This window comes from Zootermopsis nevadensis, unplaced genomic scaffold (assembly GCF_977971745.1).
Source record: "Zootermopsis nevadensis isolate Lab colony 2312 unplaced genomic scaffold, Znev_1.0 Znev_ptg000030l, whole genome shotgun sequence".
NCBI lineage: Eukaryota > Metazoa > Arthropoda > Insecta > Blattodea > Termopsidae > Zootermopsis > Zootermopsis nevadensis.
Genome location: NW_028259162.1, coordinates 19,149,210 through 19,163,629, shown reverse-complemented (window position 1 = coordinate 19,163,629; position 14,420 = coordinate 19,149,210). Strand labels below are relative to the sequence as shown.

The window sequence follows — 14,420 nt, the reverse complement described above, 5'->3', positions numbered from 1 at the left end:
CATATTCTTACGGAGAGGCTGAGGGGAACAAAGACAGATATCAGTAAACATAGCAGTTCCTGACTTTAATTTAAAATTGAATACCTGCGAAAAAACCAAAAATTCTCAGACATCTCATAGCTTTAAACAATTCATTGTATTGTAACACTCAGGCCAGTTAATTTAAATTCCATTTATACTATGTTTTAGTATGTTAAATTCAGCAATTATGTTCATCCGCATTAGGCACAACAATATGTTAATATAAACAACCAACGTGTATGCCGTTCCCACTTAATGGTACCTGCACCTTGTCGTGGTGGTGGGGCTTGAGTACCTCAGTGACCCCAAGAGCTACTGGTAGGGCCTCCCTAGTCAGATTGGTCGAGGGGGAGAGGTCAGACTAAGACAGGTACCATGGTCCTACAGGTTGGGAGTTGGTCGCAAGGCTAACAACCCTGCACCGTAAAAAGGAAGATGTTTCGAAACCTCAATCAAAGCCTCGGACAGACGGACCTAACAGAGGACCGAATGGAAGAGGAGAATTGAGGAGGCCATGGACCGAATACGGACCGGAGAGCCATAGAAGAAGAACAACGTGTATGCCGTGTTAATACTTACTTGTATGTAGGTAGAGTAGATTTGGTTTCCTTTACGTATGCAAGGTACAACTTCCATAATTCAATGTTGAGCACCTTCATCAGACAGCGCTGGAACAACTGTGGAGAAAGGAAACAAATGCAGAGATGAACTTGAAAAATGCACTTAACATCATACTTATGAAAGACCACTTAAGAAACCTATCACTCATTGCCATATTGTTTTAAACTTCCTGATCTCTAAAAATATACATTCAGGAGCTATTTTTACTGTTCCGCTGTTTTACCCTTAACCTAGCATTTTTGCACAGAAATAATAGCATTATTAAGGATTTTGCTCAGATAATTAGAGTGATGGTTAATTCACCAGAAGAAGTTACGAAAACATCTGTTTAAACCTACACTTTCATATATTTAACTGACTCATATGCGGCGCAGCCACAATAACCAGCAATCAAAGAAAAATAGAAAGGAGGAGAGAAATATGAGTTTATAACATAAATGTAGCAAAATGCTCTTATCTTACGCAATTGAGTTCCAGTTATCCAACCTAAATGGGACCAAAGGATAGTTGAATAATTGAAAATATCAGATAATACGGGGGAAATTAATGAAAAATACAAGGGTAAAAAATTAAAACATCTGACAAACAACAACAGCACTTTAACATTTTGCAAATCTGTAAATGAAAGAGTTTTCTTTTCGTAATTAGTAATGGGTATCTGTTTCTGAGCCTCCTTCATTTTCTTTGCAGCAAGGACATGTCAGCGACTGAACAACAGAACGTCTGGAGCAACTGAGCACACAACATGTGGAAGATGTGTGAGTGGGTGAGTGTAATTCATTCCGCTACACCACGGGCTGTACGATCGGGGTTCAGTCCCCGACAGGGTCTGAGAATTTTCTTCTAGCCTCTGCTCTGGGGCTCATCCAGCCTCCTGTCCCATGAGTATCGGGGGTAAAGCACGGCCGGGGCGTAACGCTGACCACTCACTCCCATCTAGTGTCGAGGTTGAGAACGAGCAGGAGTTATACCTCCTCTCCCCCTGAGCGCCTACATGGCACGTCACGTAAAACATAACTTCGGATAACCGACTCGAGAACAGACAACCAATTTCCACGAAACTTGACATGTTTATTTTTTTGAGATCGCGAAGAGATTTTAGAAAGGTAAAAACTTCGTAGAAAGTGTCCTGAGCTCGAATCCCGGTAACAGCAGTTCCAGTAGCTCGGAAATTAAGCACAATAGAAGAACTGCCCTGGGTTCGAGTCTCGGTGAAGATTTTGGGTTTAGGGACGACAATAATTTATTTCTATGATATTCTGTGAGTTATATCGAATGTTCAGGCTTATGATACGCCTTTGAATAATAAATAATGTTGCCAGTGTCATAACAAAATGTTGTTCTTCATTATGTTTGTACAATGCTTTTAATTTCACTAATCGCTAATGAAACAAGGAGTTTCAGGCAAAACTTGTAAAGTCTGCTTTCTATTGCAGAGACTTCCAGTTCTAGAAATCTCATGTATCAATGTACGAGGCGCGTCCCAAAAGTAAGTTTCCCACTCGTCCCACAGCTAGCAAACCTTATATTGAGCGAAGCGACTGTGCGTACGTGATAGAGCAATGACGTAGCATGGCGCATGCACTAACGGTACTTCCCGCGTTCTCACATTAGCATCGTTGCAGCTGTTGAAGATGGAGGTTCTTATTCCAGCTCCCGCCGACTGTGAAGTGCGGTCAGTGATAACGCTAGGCCGCACACGGCTCGACGGACAGCAAGTCTCCTGCAGGAGTTCAGCTGGGAGGTGTTTAATCATTCACCCTACAGCCCGGACCTCGCTCCCAGTGATTTCCATCTTTTCCTACACCTCAAGAAATTCCTGTCCGGTCAGCGTCAGCGTTTTGAGAATGACAGAGAGGCGGAGATGGTTGTCACACAGTGGTTCCAATCCCAGGCGGCAGACTTCTACGACACAGGTATTCAAAAGTTGGTCCCACGGTATGACAAATGTCTCAATTCCGGTGGCGAATATGTTGAAAAATAGCTGGACACTTGATGTGTCTGTTGCAATAAATATTTCCATGAAATTGTGTTTTGTTTCTGTAAACGGCCCCATGGAAACTTACTTTTGGGACGCGCCTCGTATTTTAAATTATGCGCCAAGTACGACTGCAGGGTTGTTCTAGCTCCCATCTCAGAAGTTCGTGTGTCAGATATATTATTACGGGTTTGGGGAAATTATGAACATGGTAGAATGCGAAGGTTTCCACGGCGGTAAATCCTAAGATGGTGTCCGGGAGGCCTCTAGTAGCACAACGTTATACCAAATTTCCTTAAAATCAGTCAACTGGTTCAAAAAGCTAAAATGGACACACGTCCATAGAATGATTATCTCACGAACCTACTTTCTTTCGTCAAGGAAAGAAAGTAGCTAAAAGTGTTTCATAGATCTGTTTTTCAATATCGAATTTTTTTAAAACTTTCTGTTTTGTATAAATGTGAAAGCAATTCTTTAGACTCCAATAAGAATGAAACTGAGACGAAACTTCAAACATTGTTTCAGCTGAATGGTCTCTTTCAGATCTCCTCAAATTATCTTTCAAAATCTTTCTTCCACTCGACGGCACACAACCGATGAAAATGGGAAAATTACAAAATCAAAATTTGTCATTGTCTTGGTAAAGTTACAGCTTCGACAGCCGGAGTTCGATAACCAGAAGGAACGTTGACATTTTTTTTACAACATCAAAAATGGTTACACGGTGTTCCCAGCCTCCTGTCTTTTGGGTTCAAGGGACCTTTTTTTGTCGTATAAACCGCTCAGAAGACTGGCCACTCATCTTCAAAGACGGATCTCGACACAATCAGGCTTCCATCCAAATGATTTTCAAAGACATGGTCGGAGATGAAGCTGACCACTCAAATGTTTCTCGGGCGAAATCCAATATTTCACTTTCTTGGCGTAGTATTCAGGTGCAACTTTGCCTTGTCTCTCTTCCTGCTCAAAAACCAAATCCAAAGGTCGACATATCGTCTATCGCAGTAGTATTCAACCTTTTCTGTTCGTGTACCCCCAGATATAATTTCTCTTCAACTTTGTACCCCCAAAGTTGTTGGTGCATAATTCAAGTTATACATAGTATATAATCTACAGCTAAAATAAATTAAATAAATTGCATTACTTATTATTCAGTGTTTATCATAAAATAACTTTTTTTTTAAATTTCACGTACCCCCAGATATAATTTCTCTTCAACTTTGTACCCCCAAAGTTGTTGGTGTATAATTCAAGTTATACATAGTATATAATCTACAGCTAAAATAAATTAAATAAATTGCATTACTTATTATTCAGTGTTTATCATAAAATAATATATATTTTTTTAAATTTCACGTACCCCCGGGGGTACGCGTACCCCAGGTTGAATTCCAAATCCTTACTCAAGAATGCTAACTTCTTGGACGCGGAACAGCTTAACACTGACACACAAACGCCCACGTTCTGGGTGCATTTCGAAAGCTCAATTTCAGTGTGTGAGGGGCCCAAAATTTAAGTTCAGAACCGAGGTAGCTGTCAGTATAGGGACTGGCTATGTTCGATTCCCAACAGAAGCAAAGACTTTCTCTCTTCTTCAATGTCCAGATTGAGGATCACCAAGTGTCCTAAATAGATGCCTGAGGTTATTTCCCCGACAATCTGTGCTTAATCAAGCACATTAACAAGTCCTCGTAGCGTTGAGCTTAATTACTCACAGTGAAGTAACTTAACCTCAGCATGCCTATTTCCAGTTCTTCGGCACTTGTGCCATACTTGCATTACATCTATACGCTGTAACCTTCGGAGATCAGGAAGAGAGCGTTCAAACCAGGTTCATTATAAAACATAACAAAAACGAACTTCATCACAATGAAATTCCTTTTCTGTTAATCCCACAAACTTTTACGAAAACAACATTGCAACTCCTTTACTAATTACTAATTACGCTACGTCCCACTGTTCTCATGGTAATTCGCAAATAATGACCGAGTCTTTTATTGTCATATTTCATCTCTCTTTTGTTGAACCAGTAGACGAAAATAATTCCAAAAGGACAAAAAACGAACTTTGTAAGAGATAAAAACGGAAATGATTCACCAATTACCTAAAAGTCTATGGAAGTTACTGAATCATACGTTTGGCATTGTCTATCGTCCGAGGTGATGTTGATATACTCGTCCAATGGCGTATTCAGAACGAAATTTCGAGGAATGATTTGAGTATTTCAAATCTAAAACTTCTTGACGATGGTGAAGAGTCAATTGAATAAAAATTTCCTTGGATATTATCCATCGTCTAGTAAATATAAAACGTAAAACGACGTTTCGGAGATGAGATAGAGCTAATCCCTATCTCCGGAGATAGGGATTAGCTCTATCTAGTGGGCCCAACTGTGTAGGAACCTGAAGACGGAGATAGAGTCCCATCTCCGAAACGTCGTTTTACGTTTTATATTTACTAGACGATGGATAATATCCAAGAAAATTTTTATTCAAGGTCCGGAGATAGGGATTAGCTCTATCTAGTGGGCCCAACTGTGTAGGAACCTGAAGACGGAGATAGAGTCCCATCTCCGAAACGTCGTTTTACGTTTTATATTTACTAGACGATGGATAATATCCAAGAAAATTTTTATTCAAGGTCCGGAGATAGGGATTAGCTCTATCAAGTGGGCCCAACTGTGTAGGAACCTGAAGACGGAGATAGAGTCCCATCTCCGAAACGTCGTTTTACGTTTTATATTTACTAGACGATGGATAATATCCAAGAAAATGTTTATTCAAGGTCCGGAGATAGGGATTAGCTCTATCTAGTGGGCCCAACTGTGTAGGAACCTGAAGACGGAGATAGAGCCCCATCTCCGAAACGTCGTTTTACGTTTTATATTTACTAGACGATGGATAATATCCAAGGAAATTTTTATTCAATGATTTGAGTGTCTGAAAAGACTAATAAAGACAAAGCAGACCTGTAGTTTACACAGGACAATTTAAAAGTTCATATGCACTTCTAAGAACAAGTGTTAAAGTTGAAAGTGATTCAAAAGCACGTCACGTGACTGTATTACCTTGGCCACATCCTTTCTTCAGCCAGTTGTGTCGTGTTAAAACCGCAAGTTCACCACGAGAAACATTTCCCTGTTCTTACAGACGCGTAAGGACTTTAGAATCACCCTATGACATAAATATACAAATCAGCTATGACATTGCCATAAAATCTTCATAATTAAATTCACCATTCATGTTGAATGTGGTCTTTGAAAGCGGTTACTAGCAAGGAACATCGCCATCTTCAGGGCGGAGTTTGGATCTTGGATGGTCAGAAAGGTAGGTCATCCTGTGGTTCACAAAACAATAAATGCAAGGTAGATTCCGTGGAATTCATGACGACGTATTTCTACTGCCAATCACAAAATGTTAGTCCAAAAACCTGAAGGAAAGAGAACGACTTTTGAATACCTAGGTATAGATAGGGATTAAAAGGTAAATCTGTCCTGCTTTTCGCCATGTAGGCACTTGGGGGGAGAGGTGGTATAGTTTCTACTTATTCTTAACCTCGGCTCTAGATAGGGGTGAGTGGTCACACCCCGGGAAAAGACGCAGTTACCCCATTGGTGGGCCCCAGAGCCAATGCTAGTCCCCTGCCGGTGATCGAACCCCGGCCTCCCAGTTCGTAGTCAGTCACTATACTGACTGACCTACCCAGTTCAGTAACGAACCTTTCGTTCCAAAAAGGAGGAAATGTTTATTACTAGCCGAACTGTCGTATTCCAACTCTTATTTCCAGACAAAATCACATGTGTCATTTTGCAAAGTGGCGACCTTAAAATAACAATACATGAATCAAACTGCGCAAATTCATTAAGAAAGTTATCATGCATGCTTTGAAAACTAAAAATTCAAATTATTCAAACAACGCGAAAACTGAGATGTTTATTTCGTTATTTTTTTACAATGCCGTATCAACCTCAAGAGTTCACGTCACTTTATTCGTGAAAAACCTGAAAATGGTTCTTTTACAACCGAAACATGTCGTGTAAAAAAGTGATGATCTAATGTAAATCGAACATTTCGATAGAGAACATCATTTTAATATATTTTAAATATTTAAATGTTAATTATAGTAATATTTTAATATTTAATAGGAATTTTATTGTGATTAGACTGACAAGATTTAAACAAATATATATTTATCACAATATGACGCAACTTTATCATCTCGTGAAAAGAATTATAACGGATGATCCGAGTCTTGATTTCTGCATTTACATACCAATGCTATTGATCCACTGAATTGTCACACGGTGAGTTCGAAAGGAAGCAACGAATACTTATTTAAAGACCCTAAACAGTACTTGTCTGGAGACTGAGGTACGACTCGTATACCCCTTTCTTAATTAATGACTTAAAAGTTGCGTGACGTCACATACAAGAAGAGGATTGTGCATAACGAATTACCGACGAAAACCCAAACAATTATGTTATGAACGTCAGTGCCTGGCGCCTTGTAGTCTGCAAGCAATCGACCGACGTTACAGAGGTGATTATTGCCTCCATCATCAGGGCGACGATTCATCGAATTAAAGTTTGTCGCATTACCGATACTCGAGCGGGCTCGCATATACGAAAAATGGGCAATGACAGATTATTTTATTATTTTATTTAGTGTTCTGTCTGACGAGAGGTTCATATGAACAGGATCCTTCCATCCTTTTCTCGGACTGGGACCTGTTCATATACGTTCTTGGCAGATGATCCAGAAGTGGTTTGCCATTGCCTTGTGTGTGAATGGAGTAATTGTTGGGATGCCACGGAGAAACCGGGGAAGCCCCCGGAGGAAAACTCCGTGTTGCCTAGACCACGGCCTTGCCCAACACAAGTTATAAATTCGGGCACCGCCGGGAATCGAACCCGAGACCCCAGGATTACAAGGCCAGCGTTCTAACCGCTAGACCACCTCATCTTATTATTATTTAGTGTTCTGTCTGTCGACAGGTCCATATGAACAGGATCCTTCCATCCTTTTCTCGGACTGGGACCTGTTCATATACGTTCTTGGCAGATGATCCAGAAGTGGTTTGCCATTGCCTTCTTCTGTGTGTGAATGGAGTAATTGTTGGGATGCCACGGAGGAACCGGGGAAGCCCCCAGAGGAAAACTCCGTGATGCCTAGACCACGGCCTTGCCCAACACAAGTTATAAATTCGGGCACTGCCGGGAATCGAACCCGAGACGGGTCACAGGGCCCAAAATCCTTGACAGTTACACGATGATGACGTACTTAGTCAAACAACTGAAGGGTTGGAAGGGTTGGGTTGAAGAAAGAAGAAGTCATTTTCCGTTTTAAGGTGTAATTTGAAAAGCTGCCTGGAGGGGGGGGGGGGGGCAGGAAAACCACCAAAACGACGTCAGTTAGCCAGACTCGGAATCTACAGAGAAATCCGCAGACGTGAAAACTGTCGAACCGCGAAGTTCGATACGAGCTGTCAGAAAGAGGCGTGGAAACACGAGAGTAATTACACAATTCATTCATTTATTTACACAATTTCGTCTACTATAGATTGCCACTTAAAACCTCAAAATATCGCACTATCCCCATGTTTAAATCGTTAATATAGAAACAAGGAGTCTCGGGCACGTAGTCCTACAAATATTGTGTTGTTAATTTTATATATAGGGTAGCATAAGTTTCTAACACACCAAAATTCAATTTAGCTCATGGGTTAGCATGCTGGACACATATTCCACTAACTAGATGGCTTACAGAACCCGAAGGTTCATCACCGAATTAACCAAAGCCCTTAAACCGGACCCTGTCCTGGGCGAACAAAATCCAGTTTCCTTCAACTCCTATCTCCCATAGATCCCGCCTGAGATTATCCTACCATCTACGTCTAGGTCTCCCCAGAGGTCTCTTCCCCTCAGGCTTCCCAAATAGTGGACCCAACCAACCAGATGGCTTACCGAACCCGAAGGTTCATCACCGAATTAACCAAAGTCCTCCACCGGACCCTGTCCTGGGCCAACAAAATCCAGTCTCCTTCAACTCGTATCTCTCATAGATCCCGCCTGAGATTATCCTCCCATCTACGTCCAGGTCTCCCCAGTGGTCTCTTCCCCTCAGGTTTCCCAACCAGTACCATCTTGTCCCATCCATGCGCGCTACATGCCTCGCCCATCTCATTTTTCTCGACTTAATCACCCTGACAATACTGGGGGAGGAGTACAGATTTTTAAGCTCGTCATTATGCAGTTTTCTCCGTACATCGTCTTCTCTCTTAGGCCCAAATATCCTCCTCAACACCCTGTTCTCAAACACCTGCAATCTGTGTTCCTGCCTCAGAGTGAGAGACCATGTTTCGCACCCATACAAGACAACACGCAAAAATATTCCACTTGCATTACACATTATTATCAGGACTGCCATTACATTATAATTTGCGTGATTTCTGAAAATAAAATATGCAGATTTTTTGGTCATTTTCAGCATAAAAGTCTCCTCTAAGCACACTCGATACCAGAGTGTTTATATCGATTATGTGTTATTTATTTTAATTTTCACTAGTCGCCTGTCACAAGACCTCTGCTCTTGGCAAACTCTAACACGGGAACCAAACTGAATTATATAATTTTTTCCCTTGGGAGAAACTTCATTCAGAAACCTTTTCTTTACCAGCGACACACCGTAATTTGTCAAAGACACACGATGGCACATCATAAAGTTTCGTCTCGCGATGATGAATTACGGAAGTCAACATAGGGCCCTTTTTTTTTGACTAAAACGTGTGAATGTACAGTTTATTACAAAATTCGCTCCACACCGACTTGAGCAAAAGGACGTTATGAGATCATCTCGTAATTTGACACCTTCCCTACTCTGAGGCCACGACGATTAAGACCTACCAGAGACTACTTCAGCTGTCAACCTTTTAAACCCCACAACGAGAAACTCTGTTATACACTCAAGCCATTTGGACATTCAAATCATACGAAGGAGTAGCGTTGAACAGTGCATCATTTCGTATGATTCTCACGACAAACGAAGTTTATTTCCTCAAACCAGTTTATCTTTACATTAGGGGAAGTGCTGTGGTTTCTTTGCGGTACGGACTAATTTACTGAATGCTATTCAGACAATCTTCTGCTTCAAAGGGTTATCAACTTACCACAAAGATGTGGGGTAGGGAAAATACAGCTTCATACATTTTAACCTCAGCACTAGATAGGGGTGGGTGGTAACAATTACTCTTCCGCTCATTTAACCCCTGTATCCACACAGACGAAGAGACACGTCAGCTCAGTGTTGCTAGGCTGTGGTCTAGACCAGTGATCTTCAACCTGTGATACGCGAAGACATCTTAGGGGGTATGTGAAATTTAAAAAAAAAAATATATTATCTTATGGTAAACACTGAATAATCAGTAATTTATTTTAGATGTAGATTATATACTATGTATAACTTGAATTATACACCAACAACTTTGGGGGTACGCGAAGACATCTTATGGGGTACGTGAAATTTAAAAAAAAAATATTATTTTATGATAACACTGAATAATCAGTAATGCAATTTATTTAATTTATTTTAGATGTAGATTTTATACTATGTATAACTTGAATTATACACCAACAACTTTGTGGGTACAAAGTTGAAGAGAAATTATATCTGGGGGTACGCGAAGACACCTTAGGGGGTATGTGAAATTTTAAAAGAATATATTATTTTATGATAACACTGAATAATCAGTAATGTAATTTATTTAATTTATTTTAGATGTAGATTATATACTATGTATAACTTGAATTATACACCAACAACTTTGGGGGTACAAAGTTGAAGAGAAATTATATCTGGGGGTACGCGAAGACATCTTAGGGGGTATGTGAAATTTTAAAAGAATATATTATTTTATGATAACACTGAATAATCAGTAATGTAATTTATTTAATTTATTTTAGATGTAGATTATATACTATGTATAACTTGAATTATACACCAACAACTTTGGGGGTACAAAGTTGAAGAGAAATTATATCTGGGGGTACGCGAACAAAAAAGTTTGAATACCACTGGTCTAGACGACCAATGTTTCACTTCGGTCAAGGGGCGCGATCTGAAATGTGAAGTTATACCTCCATTTACACATCTTCACGACATGGCGCTTAAATAAGCGTGGGGACTTAACTTTTTCCCTCGGAAAAGGTGACTTAATGGGACACTTTTCCAGTCTGTACGTGGTGGCAGCCGGTAACTATTAACTCAGCTATTCCAAGAACAGCTTGAACACTAATAAAATACATCATACGAACAAAGGCTGTGAGAATTGTAACTAGTGAATAGCAGGGTTCGACGTATATAAGAGTAATATCTCATTATTAATCGTTGTCACGGAAAACACGTTCGTTTTATTACATTGAGTGGTTTCCGGTTTCATAAGCTTCATCACGCAGGTATGTGTGTACACTGTTAGAATTAAATTAGATTTATTAACGGTCCATCACAACTGCGCATTGCGAGCTACTGTGTTTTGCCACGGGCTACCCAAACGGGGGGGTGGCGGAAAGAGTAAATCTTGCAGAATATGCGGTTCAATTTCCTGACCGAAAGAAGTTACAGCAGGTCTCAGGCACTTTGTGAAATATCGAAGCTGTTTCCTCACTCAACATGTCTTCTGAAACATATACATTTCAGTACCTCTTATTTCCTTCGAAATTTTTCCTTTCTCATGATTCATGACTACACATTCAAAACTACGTAAGCTCTGCAGTTGATCCATCATAATTAAATAACCTGTGGCACACAAACTTGATGACTCTAAGGGCTACGAGTAAAAAGGGATGTTAAGACTTTAGTATAATCCTAAGGAACCTTAAATGATGGTTTCAGGAACACTTAAGGTTTCATAATAGTCTGCTGGTCTCCTAAACAAGTAAAATATCCCACCCCAACTTCTGATACTTCAAGAACTGCTCATAAAGAAAATATTTTTGAGGTGTAGAATCACACTAAAAACATAAAGTACACTTTCTAAACATGTCTGCAAAAATTACTTGCATAATTATTCTACTCAAATACACGGCCACTTCGAAGACATACGAGGTGCGATCGGAAAGTTTCAAGACTGCGCCTATAAAAACCCGTACACTTATCTCAGGTATTAAATTCATCCATCACCCTCGAAGTAGTTCCCCTGGGAGTGAACACAACGATCCCAGCGCCGCTGCCAAGCCTGGAAGCATCCCTGGAAATCTTTCTTTGTCAGCCTGTCAAGCACCATCTGCGATTCTGCCTGAATCTCTTCTATCGTCTCAAATCGTCTTCCCTTTAGCTGAATTTTCATCTTTGGGAAGAGGAAGAAGTCACACGGAGCTTAGAAAGGAAGTTGGGGTCGGTTCTTGCAAGATCTTTGAGCTCCTCACAAACGAGAAGTCGATTCTGCTTCTGGTCCTCAGACAGGATGCGTCGCATGTGGAGTTCTTCCTTTAGAATCAGCTGACAGGTCCCATAGCGTATCCCAACAATGTCGCACAAGTCGTTGATGGTACGACGTCGATCTTCGTGAATGGCCTGCCGAATCTTCGTAACATTTTCGGGCATTGTGCTCGAAGATGGTCGTCCAGAACGCTCGTCATCATCGACAGAGGTTCGGCCATTTTTAAAACGTGAATGCCACACAAAAGTTTGTGCACGACCCATTGCGGACTCCCCAAATGCTTGCTTTAGCATTTCATAGGTTTCCGTAGCCGTTTTCGCGAGTCTTTGGCAAAATTTGATGCACACGCCATTCCGAAATCGCAGGAGGGTCGGTGTAATGCACTACCAAAACGCCCGTAACTAAGAAACAAATGCTAATTCGATGATGCCGGCTGGCACACTGATTCACTATGAATGTAGGCCGCACCCCCTAGCGGCAGAAGCTCGTACAACATCCGGTTCGCCCTCTATTGACACAGTCTTGAAACTTTCCGATCGCACCTCGTATCATACATGTTAAGGTTCTTAATGCATAATCACTTAAGATCTGTAGTAAAAATAACCTCTTTTTACCGTTCAGCGTATTAGCCAATAAACATACGACAGAAAAATTTGGTTATCTATGAAACAGAGATATATCAATCACAAATGAACATGCCTAAAATATGAAGGCTTCCGGTAAAGGCTGGCAGTGTGATTATTCTCTGCAAATATCTTCTTCAACCTCACCCAAATCCCCCTCTCTTATCACTCTGAGGGGATCCAGAAAATGTATAGGATAATGTTTCATCAAACTAAATCATTCTCCCAATAATTTTCTGTTAAAATCCAATCATTCAGCAACTATACAACTCTACCTTTAATCATGGGGGATGATCACTTTCCTGATAAGTTTTGTTCAACACGTTTCTTTACTCTAAGTTGGTTGTCTTCAGGGTTGTAGCACCATGTAATAAGGTAGAATTTTATCGACGTTTCACGGCTACTTGCCTCCATCATCAGTAAACTTCTACCAGGCTACAGCACTACAACCCAGAAGGCAGCCAGTCATCTTTATATTAATATTTGTCGCCACGAGAATCTCAAATCCCGTTTCATCTGTTAGAACTTTCAATATAGTTTTTCACAACTTTACTATTTTCGAGATAATTAAACAATTTCTTCCCGTGTACATTATTTCGTGAAACTTAGTGTAACTTTTTCAAATAACACTTGAGAAAAACCATTTATTAAACTTTAAAATAATTTAGGCCAGTTACTGGTACAAATCACTAACACGGGATTTTATTTTCTAAGAAAGGCTCAACAGGCATCTCTTGGGGAAGAATTTCTATACTTCACTTAACAAGGACAGAAAAGAACGGGTGCTTTAGGCCTAAATCACAACAAAGACCCAGTCCAAATGAATCAGATCATATAAAAGTAATCCATAGTTCCCAACCCTACAATATTCCTTATTAACTGTCCAGTTCTGAGGCTTGGTAAAAAATTTTGTAACGAGTTTTTTTTACAGCGAAATGTTGTTCGCCTCACACCCAACCCCCCAAGCTGGAGGACCACCCCTCATTTGCCTTTAAAAAATTAAATCCGTGGCGTAACAGCCCTCTGAGAGCCAAAGCCGACTAGCAGGCTGCTGGCCTCACGTTCACGATCATCCAACCAGATATAGGATGACGTATGGTCAGCACTACGAACCCCCAGCCATTGCTAGCTTTCCTGACCGGATTACGCAACTCATCGTAGCTCCCCAATTTCCTCACGATGCTGGGTTGGCACCGGTCCCATACACTGGTCGAAAGCTCACGAGAAAATTTCTTCTCCCCCGAGACTCGAACCAGCGAACATTCCGTATCGCCGGTCCGAAGCATGACGCCTCAGACCGCGCGGCTACGGCGCGGGACCCTCATCTGCCTTTACATTTACAAATATCTTACTTTTCTGCCTTTAAACTCACTGTCAATATTAATACAAGTTCCCTCCAACTCCCTCTATGGAAGATCTCAAAACATAGAACTCAGCACTCTTCAGATGTGTCATAAGAATTCCATCCAGAATTCTTATCTTTTCTATTCACGTAGTCAGAAGGCTTTATCCATACCACTGAAAGAGTTAAGAGCTTCTAAACACGAAATGTACAGTCTGACATTTAAATAACTGGACCAATTACGAAAAAGAACTAGAAAATCCATATATATAGTCACTAACATTTATTGAGTGTGGTCATCTTTGAAACAATATTCATTTTCTGACTTTATACATGCACATAAATGTACCTGGAAATCATATTCTAAAAATGGAACCCTATCAAAATTTTGTTATAAATTCA

At 40.5% G+C, this 14,420-nt stretch overlaps 1 protein-coding gene across 2 annotated transcripts in view; it reads right to left on the bottom strand.

The window, feature by feature from the left end:
* su(f) (cleavage stimulation factor subunit su(f)) overlaps positions 1-14,420 on the bottom strand; it is a 42,386-nt gene that overhangs the window by 14,271 nt on the left and 13,695 nt on the right. For both annotated transcript variants that reach the window (XM_022069550.2, XM_022069551.2), the window contains one exon: positions 601-698. In XM_022069550.2, coding sequence (XP_021925242.1) covers positions 601-698 — 98 coding nt within the window. The remainder of the gene's footprint in view (positions 1-600; positions 699-14,420) is intronic.